Source organism: Bactrocera tryoni, chromosome 5 (assembly GCF_016617805.1).
Source record: "Bactrocera tryoni isolate S06 chromosome 5, CSIRO_BtryS06_freeze2, whole genome shotgun sequence".
Classification (NCBI taxonomy): Eukaryota; Metazoa; Arthropoda; class Insecta; order Diptera; family Tephritidae; genus Bactrocera; species Bactrocera tryoni.
The window spans coordinates 39,595,383-39,622,424 of NC_052503.1; the positions used below are offsets into that span (position 1 = coordinate 39,595,383).

Sequence of the window (27,042 nt, forward strand, 5' to 3'; positions counted from 1 at the left end):
GACCGATCATTGCGATTATCTTCTTACACAAAACCTTGCCTTCGCATAGAAGATTTCAGAAAGCCTCTTCTTTTCTGCCTTCTGATAGCTGCAACAATAGTCGCTGTATGGTATTCCCAGTCTGCTGGCATATTTGTTAAGTTAGCAATCTTAATAGAGTTGATATGTAACTCTTTTTGAATTTCAACAGTCGGCATGTGTTTTCACTGTTCCATCCACATTTGTTTGTATGTTGAGCAAATCAGGGATAATCCCCACAGATACTTTAAAATTTGTTCTTTCTAAAAAATATCTACGGATAGCCAGAGTTGTCAGTTCCTTCTTTTTCATGGTCTAATTGGAGCGTGGTGCCTGTTCTGGCTAGTTTATATGCTTAATAGTTGCCAGGACTATCACTGCGCCTAGAAATCATTGCAGGTTAATCGTGCTTTATATGATATTAGAACCATTAAGGGAACAAGGCGTTCTTTCACTATCTTCGCTGAAACCTTTAGTGATTTAGAAGCCGCTGGTATAAATACAGGGTTTGTCCGGTAAGTAATAGGACTGATTTTCTTCCGCCTCGGCTGTACTTCGGAGCGTGCGCGCAAATGTTGTTTTTGGAAAAAGTGGCGTGTTTCGGTGGCATCAGGTCTTTTTGCCATCAAACTCATCGTCCAGCATAAATTTGTGCCTCCTGGACAAACCATTAACACCAAGTTTTACGTGGAAGTCCTCAAGAGACTCAAACGAAGGGTCAATCGCAGTTTATTGGAAGTTGCACCACGACAACGCCCCGGCTCACATCGCCTTTCTTGTGAACAGCTATCTACTGCCGGCAGCCCAACGCTTCCGTAGACCGATGAAAGGGGTTCCAGCAGCATGCATCTCGGCTCTTCAGGCTATTCCGGAGAATGCTAATATTAAATTTTCATCCATCGCAATTCTCTGTGCTCCTTCGGCCGTGACTCTACGATGATGCAACCACTTTCCAAACTAATTAAAGACATATTTTTTGCCCGTACAAACGTACGCAAACGCGCTGCGATGATTGCCAGTGAAACTTTGCTGCATTTATGCATAAGTATGAGCTGCTATAAAACACAACAACATCAACAACAAGAGTGGTAACTGCTGCAACTCAAAAGAAGGAGCAATTGAGAAGGAAGAAATGCAAAAGAAGCAAATAAATAAGATGACATGCAAGCAAGCCCTGCCACACACACATGCACACACACGCACACCCCTAAACCCATACACATGCTAGCGGATGCATAAGCACCGACACAGCGATATTATTGCGGTTGCGGCACACCGCGATGGTGGCAACACTGACAGCGAACTGCTACTAACCGCATGCAACATGCTGCCAGTTCGTCCTATTTTACGTAAGTTGCCACAGCGCCCAAAATGAATGGGCACAAGGAGTGAGCTGCTGGCAAATTCTTACTTGCAAAGTCCCGCTTACATGTCCGTTTGTAGTGCAAGCATATACATACATATGTACAATATAGAAGTATAATATGCACTGGCGCTGCAGGCTGTGCTAACGAGCGCATCGGCGACATCTTTAAAAGCAGCAACAACAAAGTTGCCATCTTCTTTCCTGCAACTGAAGGCGATATTCTTAGCAACGCAACAGTCATTAGTGACATGACATGGCGGTGTGTGCAATAACAACAACAACAACAATAACAACGAAGACAATGTATATTTGCCTTGCATGCAACGACGGACAGCGGAAGAGTGAATTTGATAGCAACAAAAAACAAATAAGCGCAATGAAATCAGCAACAATTAGAGCATTGTCTCTTCGCCGTGCCGCATCCAAAGGCGGAAAACAAGTGTGTTTATTTATTGAAATTGTTGATCTTGTAGAAACTTTAGCAACAAAAATGCGATACCAACAATGAATGTTACATTAGCGTAAGCAACAACAGTACTTTAGAATTTAACCCATTACAGCTGACCGAGTTGCAATTTGCTAAACAAAGTTTTTGAATTATTCGTCACGCTCCGGCAACCAATTCCTTAGCAATAGTTTTACTGTAGTTAGGTGCCGTTTCTCCAAATCTCAAAAAAAAGCTGATTTCGAAAGACCATGTTTTTTATACAAATGTGTATGGATATATACTCACACCTTTATACATACATTTTATATCCATAAATCAAAGTCGACTCTGCGACCTTGCGGCAGAAACTACAGAGCATATTCCTCATGATTGCTCCGCAATAGCTGCAAGATGCTGGCATCCGAGCAATGAATACGTTGAGTGGGCAAATCACATATATCGGCACAGTAGCTTTGCAAAGCCTCCTTGGTATATCCAGGTTAAATGGAGTGAGATGATGAAAGAAGAGGGCACAATAGATGAAAATCGCAATGACGAAAATCCTCAGCTTTAATCAAAACTAATCTAAATGATTTATTCATGATTTAAAGTCTAAAGGCAACAAATTTAGATAAAATATAATTAATATTTTTAGATTATGTATAGGTCCGCTGCGCTTCAACTAGTTAAAAACTATCTGATATCGTTCAAAAACATACCTGTTTCAATCCAGTTAGATGATAAAAAAAAAACAATTACGAAATCGTTCTAAAATTGGTATAGGTATAAAGTTTGTTAAAGAATTATCTCTAATTTTGTGTTTCTTAGAAGATTATATTCGTCAGGGACCATACGTCTCTTTACCAGGAACTCATGATGCACGACGTCCCTGCAATCGAAAAAATCTGTTAGTAAAAACTTCAATTTCGTCCTAACTTAAGGCGCTTTTCCCGACTTACACTCATTCGGCAGCTTCTATTAAGATAAATTAGACCCTCTGGCGCAGATCTGGGTGGTTGCGGACTGAATCAAAACAGCTCTTCAGGATTGTCAACGTCACGCTGGTTTTGGTCGAAAGTAAGCAATTTCGGTATAAAAATCTAAAGCAGCTGTCAAAAATTAACTAAATATTCAAAATGGCCGTCAGCAAAAGGAACTAATATGATATCCGTAGATATATAGGTAGGAGTGCCGCCAACAGAGGCTCAATTAGCGCTGGATGTGTTATTTTAATGCACTGACGTAGGACCTTTTAGCCTTACTATTCCGTTTCATTGTTGTGTACAAACCATTTGCTCCCCTCAATTAAACCACTTGTATCCGTTATGCTCTTTGAAAACAACCATTCAAGGTTTGGTGTCTGATGGATTCCAAGTGTTTTGTGTCGATCCTTTGTTCTATTCCTGTTATATTTCAGCCATATTTGTTTTGTTATCTTGCAGCTTGCTGCAGTGTGTCATCTGTTCAATATGATTATAAAGCTAAATTTCGATCATCCCTAGCGAACATAGTACTGACCCCGCTTCGGACTCGTCTAATGATAATCCTGGCTTTGTCACATCGTCCGCCTTTTCGTTACCGAAAATATATATGTGATCGAGAATCCAAGTTATGGACAAGTGGAGTTGATCTGTCAGTGAGCTTAAAGCCTTCTTGCGGTTGGGTTGTTAACTAGGTTTAAACTAATATGTGGTGTCAACATGGCAAGAAAAGCCGCCTCGCTGCCCGTATATGGTTGCTTTCCGTATCCTTCCGATTTAAAGATGTTGCGTTAGATAGGTGTATATTCCCGCCGCCTACCACTCCGCAGTCCATTTTGGACCCATCGGTGTAGATAGAAGTAGTATCTTCTTTCATACTTCTCCATTCGCGTCTGGAGGGAATCCTCACCTCAAAGTGTCCATTGATTTATAACATTGAGAAGATATATTCTGATTTACTTACATATATATCGGTACTCTTTTCGACTCCATCCTCCTAATTCCTTAACTCAAATAGCAGAACTTGCTGCCACTTTTAGAAGGGACAGAGGAATTTTTGTTATTGTTGTGGGAGGAAGAGTTAACACCTAGTCCGTTATTCACGGCCCTAAGGTGTAACCTTTGTAGGACTCTTTCTATAATCTCACTGATTGTGGAAAAAAAAACACTTATACCAACAATCCGTACTCACAGTTAATATCCATACTTTTTGCCTCCACATGAAAATTAGTATACTCTCACCCTTTTCTCTTCAAAAAACTCACTTTTAATATTTTTGCAATAAGTAGTTAATTAAACCTGAATGTTGGATGTTTGATAGAAATCCAGCCAAACCAAACGGTACCTGTACAAAGCCCACTCTTAAAACTGATGTGATACCTTTGGATATTATAGCTCCGTTTTTAAAGGCAAGACTTAGCAATATAGTACGTATAAATACTTTCATATACATATTTTCCTATTTGTCAATTCTCACGGACATCAAGAGATGAATGTAGCTCCATTATTGAGTGAGACATGTGATATAAATATATTCGAAAGTACGGGAATTACGATTTTTATTGCATCGAAACCAGTAATCGGAAGCTCAAAGCCCACGGCTCTTCTAAGTCCTCCCTTCTCACGCAGTTACATCTTAAAACTCTTATTAAATATTGATTTCAACTAAATTTTAAATTTTTAAATCAGGTCAAGTAAAATTCGTCAAATTATGTGTACAGAAAGTTTGTGTGCTAAGTGTGAAGACCCCTGTGGAGCGTCTAATAATGCAAAAAAAAAAAAAAACTTTAGTAAAAGTTGATATCAGCGAGCAGCTGCAAGTGCTACATTGACATAGGCACACAACTTAATATATACGTACATACATATATAGTATATACAAGTATATAATGTATATAGTTATATACAATTGGCTATCTGCAGTGCATTTGTGGCAGAGACGGTAAAGCAGTCAGCTTACTTGGTCATTTGTGAGAGCTTGACAAAGTTTCCGTGCAACAGCAATGCTCCAGAATAAACGTAAATTTACAATGACAAATTGTATTTAGCTCAATTGCGCAAAAGGTGGCGTTGCAGCAAATAGCAAGTGGTTGCCAGTGAAAAGCAAGTGACCAGTGGCAGCAGATACCAAAGCATAACACAATGCAGCGGGGAGTTGGGCGTGACACGACTACTAACGAAGCACATTTTCAGCACACGATTTATTTGTAGTTGTAGTGTGTGTGCTTCTTATCCCGCACTGGCCTAAAGGTGCAGTAGATTGTTGTTGTTGCATGTACTGCCAGAAAACTTCAGTGCACACTTTTGCTTGTAACGGTACAGCGAAATGCTGTTTGCACAAATGGAAGAACTGACAGAGAATTTCAGTGCAAAGGGACAAATGGAGACCGCCAAAGTTTGATATATGAATGTTGTGCTTATACTTATTTGGTTCGGAAATGGGTTTTTGGTTTATTTTTATGCCTCAGTAGGATTTTTCTTATCGCTTTGAAGACTAGAGAGAATACAATATGGTCACAGAAATGTTCAAGGAATAATTGATATTTTCAAATTTTCTGATCAGAAATTAGGAATCATTTTCCTGGAAATAGGTTAAATGATAAATGCAGGTATGGAAATTAAATTGCTCAAAATACTAGTTTTCCTTTCTATAATTATCAAAATATGGTATTGTGTTGGCTTGGTCACGAGACAACTTTATGCTTGGCGAGTTCAACTTACATTTGTCGTGTGTGTCTAGGTGGTATCCGCAAAACCGGAGTGCTCCAATTCCGAAGAGTTTTTATATATACTTTCTTAAGACCTTTTCATTTCAGAAAAAATCTGAAGGTTTTGATATTGTCTGCCGGTAAGAGACCTTTATTACTAGCATTTTAATATTATGCGAGGAAAAAATATTAATTTTAAAAGTTATGCCTGTTTGTGTTGGTCCATTTCCTACCGAAGCTCCTTGCGATGACCAGAACTAATCCTTGCAGATTCCTCTAAAATCAATCGGACAAAAAAAATTAGCTTGTTTCATTGTTGAGTTCCTGAACCATACTTTTTCCTTTCATTAACAAAATGGCGACCTTAAGAAATATTTTCCGGCTTTTGGCGAAAAAACAGTTAGTGGTATAAAAACAAAACCTAAGAGACTGTAGGAACATGATCGAAATACTAACTGGTCACTGTCTGGTGGCTGTAGACGCCATTAGAATGTGGTTGACAGATCGAAAAAACTGCAGGAAATGTCTAGAGCAGAGCACCTGGAAAACATTCGAGAATCTCGTGTGCTTTGCAAGACTACGCTGTGAGCATCTGAGGTCCCCACGGAATGATACACGAGAGCAAAAGGTGGTTAGTGAGGCCACAGAGTGTGTTTAAATTCGCGTCAAGCGCAGGCAATCTAAAAGATAACTACTTCTTTTGGACCTAGAAACTTCATTTGGTAAGGGAAGATACCAAAAGTGGTCTATGCGTAGCCTATTGGCCTATCAGTTTAACCTAACCTAACCTTATAAAGAAAACACCAAATAAAAAGAGTATTTTGAACAGGCATAAGTTGTATAATTGAAATCTTCAAAGCCGTTTTCGAGATACCGTGGTTGCCAGTTCTACACTCATCAATTTTGTTCCAGAGCAGCTGAGAACCGTTTGCTAATTATCGAATAACTCGAAAGGAATTGGTCGGATTCACTTAAAATTTTCAGCGAATATTTCCAAGATATTATACTTTCAGAAAAAAAGTTGATTTTTTCAAAATTCTGACTAAGCCCCATAAGTAAGTACTAAAACAAAAAACTAATGAATACTCAACATAGAAACATAAATTTCTGCTTTGAAGCAGAACTATTTATGCAGAGTGTCCAACTATAAATGCGTAGCTTACCCAAAAAAAATGCAAGAAACTGATACCTGGTTTCCCCGTGCTCATAGTTCCTCTTACTATCTCTCAACTCACCACCCTCCCACAAACTTGTAGCCACTTTGCTAACAACACCGCAAATTGTTGATAAATTTCGCCTGTTCATGTGCAACGCATGCATAAAGTTGCACAGAAAGTGTGGCACAACAACAACAATACCACTAGCAACATAACAAAAATATGGCAGCTGAGCGAGCCGCTACTGCAGTTACTAGAACTGGACTTTCAATTTATTACAATTTTTCTACGAATTTCATTATACTTACTCACTGCGCTCACACTTCTCCGCCCTCTGGCTGCGATATCGACAGCATTCAATACAAACGAAAAGTTTTTTTTTTTTTTTTAATTTCGATTGTTCTCTGTTCCCTTTTATTTACAGACTTCCTTGGACGCTAACATAACGGCGCAAACTTGGTAAGCAACTGCCGGCGTGCACGTAGCTACATAGTTTTGGCCCAGAATTGGGAGCAATGCTGTTAACTCGGTTGTATAAGTTCAGTTATGTTTTGCTGCTCTTACAACACGTCTTTTAATAGCACTTCACTAGGTATATAGGATGTTTGTTCCTTCATTTTTCTATTCAGCGACACCCACATCAAAGTGGTGCCGTTGCTGTTGTACTTGCCAAGTTTGCTGCCACAATAAAGTTGCACGAATGACCGCTGGCAACAAGTATTTTTCCCACTTTTTCTTTCTTTGTGTGTTATACCCAGAATAGGGTAACTTCAGTTGGCGACGAAGTTTGTAATACCCAGGGAGAAATGACGGAGACCCTGTAACATATGTACTATATAAATGATCGGTATGATGAGCTCAGTCGATTCAAACATGTTCATCTGTTTGGCCACCTAGTTTTTGAGATATCGATCTGAAATTTTGTACACATACTTTCCTTACTAGGAATATACTTATATGTCGGAACCACTTATATCGGATCAATGTAACATATAGTTGTCATACAAACTGAACGATTGGAATCAAGGCCTTGTATGGAAACCTTTTTGATTTGACGAGATATTGCCACGAAATTTGGTATGGGTTATTATCCAAAACAAAGCTGCAATCTTAGAAGAAATGGTTCAAATCGGACAACTATAGCTTATAGCTGCCATACAAACTGAACAATTGGAATCAAGTGCCTGTATTGAAATCTTTTTGATTTGACGAGATATCTTCAAAAAATTTGGCTTGAGTTATTATCTAAGACAGAGGTGCAATATCAGAAGAAATGGTTCAAATCGGACAACTATAGCTTACAGCTGCCATACAAACTGGCCGATTAAAATAAATTTCTTGTAAGGATTTTTTTTATTAGTGAAGGGTATTATAGCTTCACTACAGCCGAAACTAAAGTTTCTTCTCGTTTTTCTTTAGGCATGGCGCATCGGGTTCATTGTATATAATCCCGTAGCCCGTCCAGCAAAAGGTGTCTGCGCATTGGATTGATATGTGCGTGTTGTTGCTATTGTTGTTTTTTGTGTGTCTACAATGCAATATGATATTGTTGGTCACGCTTTGGCCATTGTGCCAGCGCACTGTATGTTGTAGCGGACGACCGCTATGGTTGCCGTCTGTGTGTCAGCGCTCCAGTAGTCGCCCACTTAAAGCTCACTCACTCGGAAGCTGGTACGCGCTTGCAGCTGTGTGCCGGATATTAATCAAAATGCAGGATACGCAACTTTGCTTATTCGTTCGTCTTCACTCCCCTTTATGCTACTTATTTGCTTCATATAATTTATACCAATTTCTGCGCTCTTTGTCGGATCCCTTTCTATCTCTTTTATACACTTCGTTGTCATTTACGCTTAGGCAAAGCTCACCGGTAGTTTCGCTGTTTCGCTGTTTCGCTTGTTGTCAGTTTCGTGGTGTATGTGGGCTCTGTAGTGTTGTTGTTGTTGTGCCGCGATCCCCCGCTCCATATAATATAATTTTCCTGCTCATTTTGAATCGCTGCAACATTTATTATGTTGCCTGTTGTTTGTTGTAACACGCTACATTTATTTATTGTGTTGTTGTTTTGCTCATAGTCCTTTTTTCTTATTCTTCTTATACAGTACATCCTACATGCAACACTTCAAAAACTTTGTTAAATGCTGCATGCCATTGTTGCAGTTGTTGTATTTCTCCTATTGCTAATATCACCGTTACACCTCCACCATTTTTCACATTTTTCTTAGCTCTCCTCATTGCATTGTTGAATATATTTTCTTGTTTACACCACAACACTTCAGAAATACAATTTCATGTTGCTGCATGCCATTTGGCCCTCCACTTAATGCAATTTCTAGGCGAAAAGCACGAATTTACCAAAAGTGTTGCATCGCCAATTGTTGTATTTGTAGCCAGTGCTACATTGTTGCTTTCTACAACACTTTGTAATGGTAGGACGAGATTATTTCTCGTTTAAAATTATATTAAGAAAAAAATTAAATTAGATGAGATCATGAAGCAATTTCAATAGATATTGGGATGTATATATATTATCATCCATTTTGAGGCATACAACATAGTAACTTCAAATCTAATGGTGAATCTTTATTATCATTCCAAAGAATATTCTTTGACATATATTTTTTTGAATACTATCTACTTCAAACGTTGATTGCACCTACGTCTCAGATGGTCCACAAATTGAGTCCAATTTTCGATGACTCATACGAGTATTTTGACTAGTTACTGACGAATGACACGCGTAATGTTTTGCTCCAAGGCCTGACTCGTAGCGGAATTGTCCGCATAGACCTTAGACTTAATATATTCTTACAGGAAGAAGTCCAACGGTGCAATATCACACGATCTTCTTGGCCAAACGACCGGCCCAAAACGTGAAATTATATGTTAAACGTATAAATAAATAAATCAATTGTTTGGTGTGATGTGTGGGAAGTGGGCTAGTCTTGTTGAAACCAAATATCGCCAAGATCATGAACTTCAACTTCAGGCATCAAAATGTCGATTAACATGGCGCGATAACGGTCGTCATTGACGGATACGTTCTCACCGGCATCATTTTTGAAGAAATATGGAAATACGGAAGATTCCACCGGTCTGCAAACCGCATCAAATCATGTTGTGAATCATGCTCTGGAATTTCTTCAAGTTGCTCTTCGTCCCAAATACGGCAATTCGTTTGTTTACATACCTATTGAGCCAGAAATGGCCCTTATCACTGAACAAACTTTCACTCAAAAACGTCGGTTCTTCTTAGAACTTTTCAAGAGCCCATAGAGCGAAGCGATGTCACTTGAGAAGATCGAGCGCTTTAGTCCAGCACAAGATGTAGTTTGTACGCTTTCAACTTAAGATCTCGACGTAAAATAAAACAACGTTTCATACGTCAGCCCGAGTTGCTGCAAACGGCACCGAATAGACTCTCCACGATCTTCGTGTACACTCACAGGCGCGGCTGCTATATTTTTAATGTCTAAGGTCTAACAGAAAAACAATTATTATGAAATCCATCACGTATTTAACTTAAAAAGAAGCAATCGCCCAGAAGGTGTCAGGTTTGGCTAATAGCAAAGGCTTTGCAGAGGCTTGATTGGGAGGTTGTAATGCATCCCTCTTATTGTTTGGATTTGATGACAAGTGTTTATTACCTGTTCCTGTCTATGGCGTATGGTTTTGTTGACAAAAAAATAGGCCCAAGAAAAGCTTGTGAAAATCGACTGCCCTAGTGATATGCTAAACCATTCTTGCTAAGCTAAATTAAACTTTCAATTGAATTCAAAAATAAGGGACTTCTTTTTACTATATTTATTATATTGGTTTCGGTACAACCCTATATTGGCAAGTCATTTAATTAAAATACTTTAATATTGTAAGGATTTATGCATTATTGTGCAAATTCAATACGCGCCTTCCCTGCTTTCCAGTAAAACATCTGTACCTAGTATTACAGTGCGGTGCACTCTGGCCACACTTGGTTTTTCTTTTAAAACACTTCTGCCCAGATCTCAGCTCCGTATAATAGGCCGCCGGTTATCGTCGACATTAAGAACTTTTTCCTTCCTTGGCTGTGGCCAAGCCTGCTAAGTTTGGGTGGCGATTTTCACTGCCTTTCCTGCAGCGTGCTGGATTTGTACCAAGAAGTTTAGTCTGGGGTTCAGTCTTACGCCTAGATAATTTACTGCTTTTTGTGTCCTAAAAATATAGTTATACGTTTGCATACTTATTTCGAGGGGTATGTGCTTATTTTTTAGCAATAGTAGCTCTATTTTTTCACTTCAGGTTGTGTAACTTGAGCTATGCTTGAGTCCTTATCACGACCTGATTAAGTTTTCTTCGTGCTTCTTCTGTGTCTCGTGCAGTAATTACTGCTGCATAGAAAATTAAGTATGACTCGTCTGGCATTTCGTGTTTCAGTATTTGTTCCACTGTTTTGTTATAACTGACGTTAATTCAATATTTGATGCAACCTCCCACATTGTCTAATATAGCCTGGAATCTTTGATGGCAGCTTGCAACTAAATTTTCTGCATATTCCACAGGAAGCGACCTCCAGGTATAATGGAGTAGCCGAATGAAATTTTTTTGGCATTAAAAGATATTTTGGATTTCATTAAATCTCGAGCTGTCTCTATTGGTGTCTTGAATATGTCGAATCAAACTCAATAAGCATTGTGAACTGGCCCTATACAAAGCCATCATTCGGCCAGTATTGTGCTGTGGTGCAGAATCATGGACTCTACTCGAAAAGAACAAAACCAAACTGCCAAACTTTGAAAATAAGATCCTAAGACAAATCTTTGGAGCAATAAAAGATAATGACTAGTGGCGTATAAGGGGGAACAATGAGCTAAACCCGCTTATGAAAGGTGAAAATATTATACGCTTTATCAAAGCGCAGCAAGGCTTGGTCATGTAACGAGAATGCACATCAGCATTCCCCACTAAAGCAAGGGGAAGACCGCGCTCAAGATGGATTGACGAACTCGAGGAACATTCTTGGCATACAAAATTCTAAGAAAATCAAAGAAAACCCTAGATGCGTGGAGGACACAAGTGCAGAGTCCCAAGCTGACAAGGATGATGATTTGGGCCCTTCAGAATACTGCATTAGAAAGATTGCTTAAAACTGTTCTTATGCTGAACGCATAGTTTTCTTATTCCACGGCATGACATATAAAGAAAATCGAAAAAATTACCGAATTGTATTTGTGTTCGCAATTAAATGTTTAATTGGGAAAAACAAAAAAATTGTTTTCCGTGAATTGATGGGTAAAGAAACATCGTTATTTTTTTAACGCACTGTATATTTATATATATATTTTTTTTAATCGCAACTTTGTTACCTCACTTGATTAGATTTTCATTAGCATAATATGAGCTTTACGCAGGGAAATAAAATCTCCCAGATTGCGGAAGTGCGTACAGATTCATAGCTACTCGTTCTCTTCCGCCTTTTAGCAATTTTGCCTTGACTGTATGGCTGAGCCGCTTAAAGCTTGAGCCAATGTGATATTACTAGTACTGACTTAAATTAATGTAATGCTACAATGTTGCAAATGGTAATTCTATGAACCAAAGAAAAAATATTTAATCACATTACATTTCTTTTTTTTTTCTTTTTCAAGCTTACTTTTTAATCCCTTCCCTGTTTTATTAAAACTTTTTTCTTTTGCTTATTTCATTTTCAGTTTACGGTTATTGATTGTGATTTATCTGCATGCAACAACAACTCGGTGAAAAATTGCAAGAGCTCTTCCAATTGAGATTATGTGCGCAAAAACAACAAGGTAAGCTATGCTAATCTACATTCAAGCAATTGGCTGCCACACCATAAGCTACAGCCGTTGCAACCGAGGTGGCAAAAAGAAAATCTGGCACGGCCGCAGCCTGCGCGCATGCCCTTGCGGCCGACCATACATACATATACACCTTAGTCACTAACTCGCCACTTTTGCTTCAACGCTGCCACGTACCGTGCTTGCGGCACGTACGAAATTGCAAACAAAGTACGAAGCTACAACCTTATGCCAAATAAACAAGAGTTATTCTGCACATTAATGGCAGCCAATTACTTGGCAATGCAAAGCCTCTCCTCACTCCGCACCCTTAATAATGCAATCACCAAATCTTGATCTTTCACTTTCGTTTTTTCTTTTCTTCTCTTGCTCTTGTATTTCGCAGTATTCGCCGATGTACGACAAATCAAAGAAAACCTGGAGTCAACGGCTCAAGATTACGAAAACCACAGAGAGCAGCAACGCCACATCAGCAACAACCGCAAGCACATACACGACGGAGTCCAACGCAACGGTGACAGGCTTACATCAATCGGAGAACCTAGCCGCTGCGGCAGCAATAACAAGACAGACAATAACGAAAACGAAAATAACACAAGATTCAGCATATAATGCAAATAATTTTGGTCGCCACCAAGTACACGTACAGCAATATCAGACAGTGGCAGCAACAATGCATTTGCCAACACTGCAACTTAGTGATTATCACATCGGCAATGGTGGCGTCGGCGGTGGCGGTGTCAATGGCGGCTATGAGTATTTACCAAGTTCCCTCTCACGCTCTATGAAATACGCCGAGCCATGGATCTACGGCACCGTCCGCGGCATACCCGCGCGTCCGTCATACCACCACTTTATGCCGCAGGCATCATCGTCACCCGGCAATTATATGCAGCCGTTGGCGGTGGTCATCTGTTCGTGCCCGGAGTACTTGAACGGCACCAAACGCGATGCGAAGAAGGCGAGCGTATGTAAAAAGTGTAAAGGTTCACGCCTACCACTGACGCCCATCGGTGGCACTATGCGTCTCGCAGCTGGCGGTATGCTGGCCACCACGAAAATGCGTAACAGTGGTGCTGCCACCGTACGAGTAGTAAGCACTTCGAAAAAAGCACGTCCCACCATACTTGACCCGCAGAAAGATCCGTATGATTTGATGCGGCGTACGCGTCTGCTGTCACCCGAGCCGGGCAACAGTAGCAGTGCCAGTGGTGGTGGACGCGACGCGGCAGGTAGCACACGAGATAAAGACAAACTGCGTAGTCGTGGCAAGAGTACAAGTCCCGTACGTGGACGTAGCCGTAAACGTGGTCAGTTGCCAACGTCGTACCACCACAAGCATAATGTGTCCAACGGTAGTATGCGGGAGGAGCCCGATTGCTGGCTGGTAGAGGACACAGATACGCTTTTAAACGCCACCGGCACAATCAGTGGCGAGAGTAATGCCACACGGCGTTCCATATTACGCTGCAATGTAAATCCATATGACCTGATCTCACATAGCCAATCTTCGAGCAGCGGTGGCTCAACAACACCCACAACACCAACACGCTGCAAACCAGCCACGCCAACTGCCGGCTCCAGCGCCAAATCTGCTTCACAGAATGAGTTCATGCCACCAAATGACGACTTTAATGTGGCAGACGCCGCACTTACCGAAGAAGCGCCACCATTTGCCTCCAACCTGGTAGTTGGCGCATCACGCATGACTGCCAACAGCAATAATCAAGCAGCGCAAACGCTACGCGCGCCGAAATCAAAGGCAGAAAATAAAAGTACGGTATTGCGACGTGAGAGTCGCACAGCTGGCGCGCCAAATACGTGTGTAAACAATAGCGAGGAGGATGGTAGCAGCTCATATGACGAAGAGATACACGGCAAACGCAACTACAATAATGTTCAAGCAATTGCCGGGCAACGCATTAGCTTGGGTGGCAAAACTACAACCAAATCATTAATCAAACAAAACGAGGATGGGCGCAGCTATGAGAGCATTGTAGTCGCTGAAACGACGAAAAAGTCTGCGAGCAAACAGCAGTCCAAACGTAATGAAATGCAGGGAAAATCACACGATTCCTCCTCCACGACGCCAACGTCCACACAACCAAGTCGGCCGCCACGTCTACGCAAATCTGAATCGAGTGAAAGTGCTGATAGCGAAGCGGAACATAGCCGCTCTAAGGGTGAGGCTAGTAAATCGGCTGCCAACGCACTAGACGGGGAACGTGTTATGGTATTGACAGTAACGCCAAACCAAAACATCAAGTCGATACTGAAACGTCCCACATCCAGTACCTCAGAAAGCGGCGCCGACTCGCCAATTGCCAAGGATCAGCAAACATTATTACCCGTTGGAGCAGCTAGCATTGGCGCAAAAGCAATGACACCTAGTAATCAACGTCGTACAGCCGCAGCGAGCCCCTCGCCCACGACCAAATCGCAATTTTACATTCCACTGCCACAGACACGAAAGAAAGTGCAGTTTCGCGAAGAAGAGCGCATCGTACATGCGTTAGACTGTGACATGGCGAGCAGTGATGAAGCCACTGAGTTCGCTGAAATGCAAGAGATTTCAACTGACAAAGAGGATGGCAAAGGGTTGGACGATGCCAGCCATCATCAGTCGCCCAAATCCACAACCAATTACGAGTATTACAATCGCAAACGCGAACAACAGCGCTTACAACGTCTGGAAAATATTTCCGAAGCCGAAAGCACACATCGTCACGGACAAGCGACGCCGTTGTCACTAACGCTGCCAACACAGGATGCGTTGCTAGCGGAATTGCAACAATATTCCGATTTTGTAACGCAAGTGATTGCTCAAGCAAGCAATAGCTACATTAACAACAACAAGAATAGCGCTGAAAATGCGGTGCACGATTATGATGGCTATAATTTTGATGAGGCAGCCATTGAAATGCGTGCTGCAGCCTCCAGCAGTGCAACAGACGCAATGCATTATGAGGATTTAAGTCCCATAACTAGTGACGCAGGCGGCGAAGACCCCACCACTGCTAGCAGTTACGTTAGCAGTAATAAAAACAGCACTAGCGGCGGCAGCCAACAGCAACAAAGTTGCAGTACCGACGAGAAAACTGTGTCATTTGGTGGCACGAAAATGTTGCTTACTCAACAAAATGCCGGCAGGTCGGCGCATTCATCACCAGCAATAAAGGCAGCAACGATAGTGGCGACATCATCGACATCATTACCGCCAACAACAAAAGCCACAAACGCTCAATCACTTGCCGCAGCAACAGTGGTGGCAGCATCTGCCGCCGTGTCACATGTCATACGCAGTGACAAAAATGATGATTATGATGATGATGCCGCTAACGCTGTTGGCGCTGATGGCCAACAGGACGCAGTCAATAAAGGCAGCAACAACAACGACAACAGCAATAACAACAGCAACGGCGACAACGAGAGCAGCGATGAGGATGTGTACGAGGACGCGCACGACGACAGCGCTGACGACGATAAGAACTACAGCCTGTTGGGCAGTACGGTGGCTTTGACCACAGCCCGGGCATCCACTGGCGCTGATGATGTGTTAAAAGCAGAGCTCGGTGAGTTCATTTATTTTTATGTTCACCGCTTTGTTAGCTTTTAATTATGGATATAAAGTTTGCCAGCAGCAGGCAGCGCCTTCCTCCAGCACGCTAGGCCGGCTGACTTTGTTCTCGGTTGTAAACGTAATTTGGGGGCTTATGCAAAAGCAACTACAAAACAAGCACACTCTTACGTATACATATACATACATATACATAAACATAGTATAAGTGCGCACATGAATGGCATAAATGCGCCGTGTGGTGTGGCATGCCGCGAATTGAATATTGCGCACAGCGGCGGAAGTGACCAATATGTGCGATTTAGTAGCGGAAGAATGGCTGCATTGTGTTTGTTGTTTATTTTGCTGAAGTTGGCGGCATTCACGGCAAAGCTTCCGATTTTTTATCGAGATTGTAAAACTTCAAAGTGAATCGTTGCACGCTAGTTTATTTTTAGCCGCAAGTACATAGTTTGCTAACGTCTATATTAAGAAGGTGAATGTGTGTATTCAAAGAAGTATATACACAACCACTATTTTTCAGATTATACATATGTATATCTTAACGAAGGAAGTATTGCTTAGAAAAGGTAATTCTTTAAAAAAAAACGTTGTGTATATTGTCGTTTATCACTTTAAGATAACTTCAGTGTTATGATGCCGCAATCTCTTAAACTCCTATTTTTAATATACTTGCATATATCAAAGAAACTTTACTACTGAACTCCGTTACATAGTTGAGAGTAGACTGCTGTCACACCACTTGACTATAAAATATAGAAGAACTGTTTATTGCGGTTAGGTTAGATGGCTGATCGAAGATCGCACGTGGACAGGTATTGTAGTCCTTTGTGAAGCCATAGAAAAGAAGAAATCCTGTGTTCGAACTTATACATAAGCAAAACGCTTAGTGGACAATACAAATTTTCACAGGCGTTTATTTTCAACTTCCGACAGTTTGGTGGATGTCTGAGTGTATACACTCCCAAGTGTTTAAGTGTTGACCGCCCAAACGCGGGACAGTCAAGAAAGAAGTGTTGACTTGTGTTTCCACCTCATCTTCTTCTAAAAAGCTTCTGCAAATGTCGTTTGGTAATACTACCAACTTTACAGCATGGACGCCAATAGGGCAGTGGCCTGTTAAAGATTCCACAACTAGCTTTATTGAGGGCAAAGAGATTACTAGATCACCTGCCATCAATCCTGGGCCAAAACACTTTTGAGACAGCGCATGTACCAATGGCGCTTTCTCTTCGATATTCGGCTTCCATGAAAGCTCCAAGATAAGCCCTAGGTATTTCACTGTATCCGCCGCTTGCAGACATATATCTCCTATTTGTGGTACCACCAGGGTCTTATATCTTCTCGTAAATAAAACGATCTGGGTTATACTTGTTTTGATGGCGAGACCACGTTTGACAGACCAATTTTTTAAGGGGTATTCCGGTCTAGAAGCATGAATTTCGGGTAATTTTTAAAGTGTCGTAAAAAAAGGCAATTAATATTTTTACTATCCATTTTTTTATTAATTATTTGTTATTTTAGAAGAGTACAGAAAAAAATTAAAAACTAAAAAAAGTAAAAAATTGCAAAATTTATGAGCTGACGAAGAGGGGGGTTTGGGTATGGGGCTAGTTCCAACCATAGACAAGCTTATAAAGAAGACTCTATAAAAATTTCAAGTAAATCGGTCTAGAAGAACCTGAGAAATCGTGGGTATCCTTCCGAAAAAGTCAGTTTTGAGAAAAACGCGCTTAAAGTTTCGCGTAAAGTCTTTTGTTCGATTAGTTTCGGCCGAACCAGTTTGGATGCCGGGTCAGAAAAATGCCTAAATCTCCGAAAATAATTTGAATTTTGAAAAATCCTCTTGTACACATATTCTTGAATAGTTCAACTTTGAAAATATAAAAAAAAATTTCGATTTTTTTAAATTTCTAGACCAGAATACCCCTTAAAACGCTGAGATTGTTTTTGTTGTGGTCACATCAAAAAAATTTTAATAAATTTTTGAATATATTTTCCATAGAAGGACTTCACTTTGACCGATCATATTGTATGGCAGCTATATTTTATAGTGGAGTGATTCGACAAACGAGCATCTTTGTGGGAAGTAAAGGGCATATGGAATATTTCTGATAGCTGTGTCATGGCCAAATGGACTCAGCTGGGTTCACCTTTTCCTGGTTACGCTTTCACTGTCTTACAGCTGGTTGGAGAAGTGTTCACTACGAAATTTCAGTATCCTTTGGGCATAGCTCAGTTCCAGCTCAGTCACTAGATCACCTCTGTGGGTTCTACAGGGGTGTACTCCAATCTTAAAAACTTCTGTTAGTCGCCGCATCATTTCGTAGAATTTTCGAGCATTACCCATGTCGGCCAGCTTGTCAAACTCTTTGTACTCACGCATTTCGGTCTCTCTATTTTTTGTCTGCAAAAGCGTGTCGCTTCCCTATTCAACTCTCGGTATCTATACCATCCCGCACGTGTTGTGGTTGATCGTAACGTTACGAAGTAAGCGATCTGTTTTCTCTCCACTGCGACACGACGCTCCTCATCGTTCTAGCTGTTCTTTTACATTTTCCATTTCGTTTTTTAAGGAGCTTGAAATGTCGTCCCACATTTCCCTTATATCGAGTTGCTGATGAGTGCTCTCACAGAGCAGGAGTAATGAAGCAGAAAATCATTCGGCTGTCTGTTGTGATTACAGCTTCTTGACGTCGAACCTTCCTTGTGTTTGTTGACGCTCGTTTTTTGCTGCACAGGGGCTGGTGCGTATTTTTGCTGCAAAAAGATAGTGGCCCGAGTCAATGGTGGGACCTCGGAGCGTGCCCACCTCTAAAACACGTCTATCACAACATGATCGATCTGGTTGGCGGCTTTTCTATCCGAAGACAGCCAGGTAGCTTCCTAAATTTTTTTATGCTGGAATCTACTACTACAAATAACGATATTTCGGGCCCCGGCTAAGTCGATCAGCCTCAACCCATTTGGGGATGTTTTCTCATGAAGGCTGAATTTATCGACCATATACCTTTTTTGCCCACCCTGGCGTTAAAGTCGCAGAGCACTACTTTGACATCGTGGCGGGCACAACTCTCATAGGTGCACTCCAAGCGCTCATAGAAGACAATCGTCCTTCTCTTACATCGGGATTGTGGCTGCTTGTTCATCCAGCGGTGTGAATGCCAGTACTCGGCGACGGAGTCTCTTTCCCACCATGTATCCCGAAACGAATTTGCTTTTCGCTATATGGTCGTTGTAGTAAATGCCATTAGGGCCTACTCGTCTCGGTCCTTGTCCCGTACATTGCACTAATTGTTTTCAGTAGTCGTCATCAAAAGAGGGCCCTCTCATCCGAAGCTACATCCACCCTTCAAACGAATGTTGTTTGGCTACCCACAGGATACTTGGTCTAAGGCCGGAAGTCATGAGCTGCTTGAGCGTAATATACCATGCAACACGTTGTTTATAATATAAATTAGACCTTAACTTAAACCAGAACCTATCTAGGCTTTGTCAAATACTTATAAAAATTTTCAATTATGCACTTATAGCAAAGTAGCAAAAACAAACTGTTAGAGACAAAAGAGGGACTTTGGGCTCCGATTCACTGCACATCAAAATACGTAACTAAATGAGAGTAACATAGGTGAGCAAGCATATTAGACTGCACTCAGACGAGGAGGCTTTTTGCGGCTCATTATCGGCAAATTCTCTTTTGGTGTTAGTCATTGCGTTCAGACGAGCGACACGAGTCCGATAATTCAAGCTGAACTAACCGGTTTTGGAAAACAGTGAGAGTCCTCGTGTGAACGCAGCCTTACTCACACATATATGTACTATGTCTATATGTGTGTAAGCAACAGCTACAAACACTGCCTCATACAATTCATACGCACCGAAATTGCCTGCAGCTCAAAGCGGTTAGCCAAGTGCGAATGGAGGCGCCACAACACATTGCATTGTAGCATCTATTTGGCAATGGTTGACAAATTCCACACGAGCAAAGGCAAGCCAAAACTGACAAGCACGCGCTGTGTGCACACACAGGAAGGTATTGTTGCATGTCCTAAGACGTAATATAATCGCATTATGCACTGCAAATGCGCACATTGTGTGCGTCTGTATGCGACTGTGTGAACTTTGGCCTCCTCATGCCACACACGAGTATACATGTAAGTTGTTTAAAATTAGTTAGCAGCAATGGAATTTCCTTCCTCTTGCGCAGACACACACATGCACGCGTATATGAGCTAGCACTAGGTATTGAGTCAACTATGCTGATTTGTGCCCCATTGCATTGTGCCTCATAGCCGCTTTCCTAATTGTGTGGTTAATGTTGCACACTGCCTACCCCGCCAATGTTGAGTCTCAATAGAAGAAAAGAGTTGGTGTCTATTCTCTAGATTTTCATACTTGAAATTTAATTAAATTAAAAAGTTGCTTCCTCGATCGACGAAGCCAACTTCATAAGCTTTGAACTGGTTGTGCGGCTTGCGGCATGCGCGTAGACGTTAATTGTTGCACAAGCCGAAACTTTGCATTCATAGTGCATGGACTCATATGCACACAGTATGTACAAATAGTTAGGTTCAAAGCATTGCCACATGCCGACGCACAGTACATGCCACAAACCACACACACTTAATTGCTTGTATGCGTTTTTGCTGGCACAGGCTACAATTCTGCCAGTGTTGACAGTGGGAGCAAATGTCGGAAACAGTCAGAAGGTGCATCGTCACGCACACATACTTAATTCAATAAAAGTTATGCAGTTTATGAAATTAGTTGCACAATTAACACCACTTATGCTTTTTGCAAAAGGCGTAGTTAGACGGATAACGGATGGGTCGGTGTAGCAACTTACAAGCATTTCCACACGGCAAGGAAGTAGCCAATGAAATGAATGAGCTTCTACTGTGTTATCGACTATTTAGTGCAAACTTAGGGCGAAAATAAAACAGCTTATATATGGGGTCCTTTTAAGAGCTATTGAAATTCCTAGAGACACAGCTGTCAAATCAGATTTCATCATAAATCATTTGACATTTAAACTTTCATTTAAAATCACTCTGTTATAACCTGCTCGACAGTCATAACTTCGAAATCGTAGATGATTTCGTCTATCTTGGAACCAGCAACAACAACGTCAGCCCCGAAATCCAACGCAGAATAACTCTTGCCATAAGGTGCTACTTTAGCTTGATAGGCAATTGTGAAATAAAGTCCTCTCTGGACGAACAAAGTTCAAAATCTACAAGTCACTCATCATACCCGTTCTGCTGTATGGTGCAAAGGCATGGAAGATGACAACATCTAATGAGTCGACGTTACGAGTTTTCGAGAGAAAGGTTCTGCAGAAGATTTATGGTCTTTCTCGCATTGGCAACGGCGAATATTGCATTCGATGGAACGATGAGCTGTTTCAGGTATACTACGAAATTAAGTTCAGCAAATTAAGAGACAGTGGCTACCCTAACTAGTTCATGTCGTTCGAATGGATAAAAAGACTTAAGTTCTGAGGATATTCGACGCAGTACCCTTTGAGGGAAGCAGAGGAAAAGAAAGACCTCCATTCCGCTGGCGAGACCAGTTGGAGAAGGACCTGGCTTCACTTGTAATCTCCAATTGGCGCCAAACAGCGAATGGGAAGAACGACTAGCGCGCTGTTGTAAACTCGGTTATAATCGCATAAGCGGTGTCTACGCCAATAAAGAAGAAGAAGAACGATCAAGTCTTCGAAGAAATTCGAATGAAGTTCGGATCGGATTACATTAGCAATTAGCTACCATGCAAATTGACCGATCAAAATCTAGTTTTTGTGTGGGAAACTTCAGTGCAATGATGCGCTTTATGAATATAAGATCGCCAGCTACCTTTTTAAGCATCTCCTGTACGACCAATACGTAACCCAATTAACGCTACATGAGCATTTTGGTAGACAGTCATTCAAGGTTTTCAGTCTCATGAATTCCAAGTGTTCTTTATCAGGTCTGAATTAACTGTATGTTCGGCATTCATAGAGAAAATGGAAACTGGTTTCTTAGCCCATATTCTCCAGACGACAAATACGCTGTTATAAAACAATTTTCGTTGATAAATATTCCTATTTTCATTATTTGGCCAGAAATATATATAGCAGCCCTCGTATAGTAGTTGTAAATTTCCTGGACCCATTTAATATGTCTGTATTTCCTGTCTAGTTATATCTAGGCTAAATCTGCCTCCTTGTATTTGGTTATAGATTTCCATCTCTTTTGAGCTATTTATTAAAATTGTGCTTAAGGTTTTCTTTTGATCTTTCCTAAGAGGCATGGTATTAACTCCGCTTCGGACTCGCCTTAAGAGGCTGCAAACTTAAATGTTTCTGTGATCGCGAACCCAAATTATGGACAAGTATAGTTGCCAATAAGCTTAAGGCGTTCCTACATTTGTAGGATGGCATCTGACTATCTGTTTCTATGACTGCTTTGCATATCCTCCCGTAGTTGCTTAGAATAGAGCTTCATAGGCCTTCTCTATGTCTAGCACTTCCACTTGAAAGACGCTAGCTAAGTTTGATAGACAGATAGAAAAAGAAAGATATGCCAAAATCTTTACTTCTATTCCGCAATCCATTTTGGAGGCGTTGATATAGATTGAGATAGTATCATCTACTTCTACTAAACATTTTCTCCATTTACGTCAAGAGGATCCTCACTAATGAAATCCAACGTGATGAGGATACTACATATATAATCAGCCAGAATTGGGGTTGGTATAGTCGGACTACGAACCAAACTCTCAGGTCCGATGGGCAGGTTTCCTAGCATTTTTCAGGTTGAGGTCAATGCCATTAGCAAATGTGCGGAGATAATTCTAGAGAAAAACTATCACGGGGAACGAGTCATTCTCAGTGATCGTCAAGGGTCTCTTCGGGCAAAATTCAATTAACAATGGTTATGAGTTGCGTAAAAATTCTTAACAGTGTTGCCACTGATAACAATACCTTATAGCATAGATCCCTGGGCATAGAGGCATCAATGGATATGAGCCGATCTTCAGGCGAAAGAAATTGCGGAAACCAACCCGATGGGAAGACGACCTTTCTTTGCGGAGGACGACTACACTTTGCGAAAGGAGCTTTGGAAAGAGAAAAAGGCCAGTAAAAAACGTCGCTGGCAACAATTGCTTTAGACAAGCGAAGCTGTTTTTAGGGAATTTCGTTGCAGAACGGTTCAAGATATTAATCTTTCTTCACAGGAACTAATTAAAGCTGCTTTTGCGATTTTTGGAAATTTAAATTTGTATCCAATATTTTGTCTCAAAGAACATAAAACAAAAATTTTTTGTACATAAAAAAAATTTGAGTGTAAATTTTGAATGGAATGACTGCTATAAATAATATCATATATAATATGAACTCTGCTGCTCTCATTTACCAAATAACTGGCGATATCTCTTCTACATAATTATCAGTACATTCCTATCTGCTATTCAAAAATCTTACTGCTTACACGAGCCTAAGAGTACCTGCGTCCAAAGCCAAATTTCAAGTGTTTTAGCAGCTCATTTTCAGCTCACTTTTATATATTGCCATAAACGTATTATTGCAAACCCTACACGTGCTTTGTTCTCTAGTGTAGACTAATTTAAACATAACTAAACTAAACTACTTTTGAAATATCGCCAAATTCATTGCAACTAACTTTTACTTCGAGTTTAAAACTATGAACGTGAGAAGGGCATTCATTGCATTAGAACTGCTGCAATAAATTGTTAGCCTTAAATACAGTTATGGTGTCCAATTCACGGTTCTCCACTTGCTTCTCCTCACTGTCCACTGTACACCATTGAAAATAAATAAAACTAATAAAATACTCTCACACTTGCCAAATGCGCTCATATCCACATACTGCTATATAGTAACTTACGATTCGCTACACTGTTTTCAAGCGAGTCTCAATTCCCAGGTACTTCATTTACATGGAATTTCACTCCTCTTTACATGGCATCAGCTTGTCCGTAAACAAAACTTAATGCTTGCTTTCCACAACTTCTACACTTTGGCACACTTTTATTGCTAACCCATTATGGCTGCTCCCAATTTCGGTTTTTTGTTACTTTGTGGCCACTTTTGCTCTTAAATTTTGACCACACTCCATGCTCTCCACCTCCAAACTGTACTCAACGTTTCCCGTTTCCCGTTGCCCTTTCTCCGATTTATTTATATGTGCATATATAATTCATAATATAAAATAATAAAATTACCATAATCGCATCAAGTACTCATATTTATGTATTTGCATTAAAAGCATGCCAGCAGACAGCAAAAAAAAAAACATCGCTCTGGAAATAACTACGAGCAGCAGAGCGCTGTGTAGCAATTTAAATATTCTCTCAAAATGTATGGGCACACCCGCGTACTGACACAGACACACGTGCATGCGCAAGTATATGAGAAGTTTGCACAGATAAAAATTAAAATAAAACATAAAATTAAAAACCAAAAAAAAATACGAAAAAAGTTTTACAAGTGGCAACGAAAATAAGGCCAAGGGTCCCTATGCATGCGCTCTTCATTCATTCCAGCCACTGACCACTGGACCGCAACTGACCAACTGACCAGTGCAGCAGCATCCAACTGCCAGTTTGCAGTTACCGTTGCGAGTACATCAGCGCACGTTGTTGCACAGCAGCATTCAGTCATCTGCCCGTCCCTGCTGCGGTTGCCTGCGTTTAAGCGAATGCCCTCCCATCCTCGCGTTCCACATTTCTGCATGTTGATATCATTTCGTACTTGATTTTTTTCTAAATGCACTCTATTTTACAATTCTTCATAATGTAATGGCGCTTATTTACAATGTTCACTGCTTGCAGCTTGCTCCGTTGTTGCGCCCAAGATTGCCCTCGATATTATCAGCTACATTTCTATACATTTCTACTTCACCTACATTTGCAATCTGACCGTGTCTTATTTGTGCATCAATATTTACTTCGCAGGAGGAAAATAAAATGAGTGATTTGTAAATATGCCCTCCAGCACCAGTGATTTCTCTGAACTGAACTATAAATCAATAAATTCGTGTATTTAGTGTTGGTGAGTTATCTTTAAGAAAATTTTCCTGTGACCGGGAACCCAATAAAGTCCTTCTGCATTTCTTGCTCACGCTTGATTTTATCTTTAGCGACGACAAGGTCAGCAATGCTGCCTGGATTTCCGTGTACCGTGTAAGGTATATGGTTGCTTTCTGTATCATCCCGTAGAATTCTTATAGGACTCTAAAGGTATTCTATATAATTAGTACTTGTGCTTGGAACATGCTATTTGAGTTTGATAGACGCTTTAAGAGAAAGATATCAATATGTTGATAGTATACAGCCGTACATACTTCGCAATCTATTTTGGAATCATCGGTATAGACTGAGATGATATTCTCCTCCCCTACTAACCGCCACCTTTAGAGGGTATCTTCAATTGGAAGTCATTAGTGAAATCCAACTTTGGGAGAATATACCTAATTCGCAGACCATTTTGGAATCGTCGGCATAGCCTCAGATGGTATTATTCTCTCCTTCTTCCTCTCCATTTACGTCTGAAGGTACCTTTATCTGAAAGTCTCTAAAATTTCTTTCCTAACTAAATTTGGTAGACGGTTTAAGAGAGAGATACCAAAATCCTCACAGTATACCTCCGTCCTTACCCCACAGTCTATTTTGGAGCCGTTAGTATAGATTGTGATGGTATTCTCCTTCCGCTACTAAACCTCTTCTCCATTCACGCCTGTTGGTATCTTCACCCGGAAGTCACTATTGAAATCCAACTTAGGCAGTATATAATATAATCTATTTAGATTTATTTTGAATTGGTTCAAGACATCAACATCTCCATATCTTCTCATGTTCCTATATTCTGCATTCTTATAGCATAAAATGGTGCTACTCTAATACCGGTCTCCAGATCAGTGATCCATATGTAAAATTTGGTCCTATGATAGCCGTATACATTCACAATACTATATGCAGCATTAGGTCCCAGACCCTGCTAAGTATTCCCTTACACGTGTAGTACGCCATATAAGCTCTTTTAAATCGTTGCTTTGCATTCACTTTTCAGCATAGTTTGGTGTCGATCCCTATCACCAGATATTTAGAGCAGATTTTTATTCTTTATTTCCGAAGGGGGAATCTTCCAAAAATACTACCAGGGTGAAACTGGCAGCATGCACGATTTATATTGTCTTCTAGAGTACACCTCTTTCGGGACCACGCCTTGACTGTATTAAATAACTGTCCAGCTAGAAATACTTGCGGAACAGTACGCCTACGTACTAAACTCTTAACTCCAGTTGCTGTAGCTTATATTTCGACCTGCGAGACGGCCGTTAAGCATTATGTATGTATCCAATTCTTACTTCTAAAGCAACTCTGTGTTATTTTTAGTAACAAAATTTCATCATTTTCATCTAGTAGTATGTTTGATTAGCATCCTTAACGCAACATTCTGTTGTGGGAAAGCTCTATTGCTCTAACAAGAGCATTATACATTTTGTATGAGATAAGACGATGAAAATATATTTTTCCATTATAACAACCACCATTTTCCACAAGTACTTCTAAATATAAAACTGTCGCAACATATCAACATCAACTGTTACACGTCCGTCTCTTATTATAATTTCCATTCACTCACTATACCGGCGAAAACTATTTCAAAAAACTAGCAAAACTCGCAACTCGCTTAGCATGTTGATGGAAAAGTGTTTATACAAAACAAATTGCATTAAAATGCACAAATCCTGCTAACCAAAAGTGACATACATAAATGCTAAAATTCTACCATAACAGCATTAGAAACAACACAATATAACAGCACAGAAAAGTGTTTGTATATATATTCGCCTTTTTGTAAAACTAAAAAATGTTTCGTTCACTGTCAACACTACATATAATACCATAATACAATGTGTTGATGAGAGATTCGTTACAGTTTAGTACAACTTGAAGGGGACTTTGTTAGTACCCATTTGTACGAATATAAATTTTTAACAAAAAAGTA

General features: G+C 40.5%; 2 protein-coding genes across 2 annotated transcripts in view; both read left to right on the plus strand.

The window, feature by feature from the left end:
• LOC120777157 (dentin sialophosphoprotein-like) overlaps positions 1-17,227 on the plus strand; it is a 194,300-nt gene extending 177,073 nt beyond the window's left edge. Inside the window, exons 3-5 of the mRNA XM_040108301.1 lie at positions 12,341-12,439; positions 12,834-16,020; positions 17,118-17,227. Of these exons, the coding sequence (XP_039964235.1) occupies positions 12,843-16,020; positions 17,118-17,227 (3,288 nt within the window). The 5' untranslated portion in view covers positions 12,341-12,439; positions 12,834-12,842. The remainder of the gene's footprint in view (positions 1-12,340; positions 12,440-12,833; positions 16,021-17,117) is intronic.
• Positions 15,871-27,042, plus strand: part of LOC120777599 — a 55,740-nt gene continuing 44,568 nt past the window's right edge. Inside the window, exon 1 of the mRNA XM_040109037.1 lies at positions 15,871-16,020. The gene's annotated coding sequence lies outside the window, so the exon portion shown is untranslated. The remainder of the gene's footprint in view (positions 16,021-27,042) is intronic.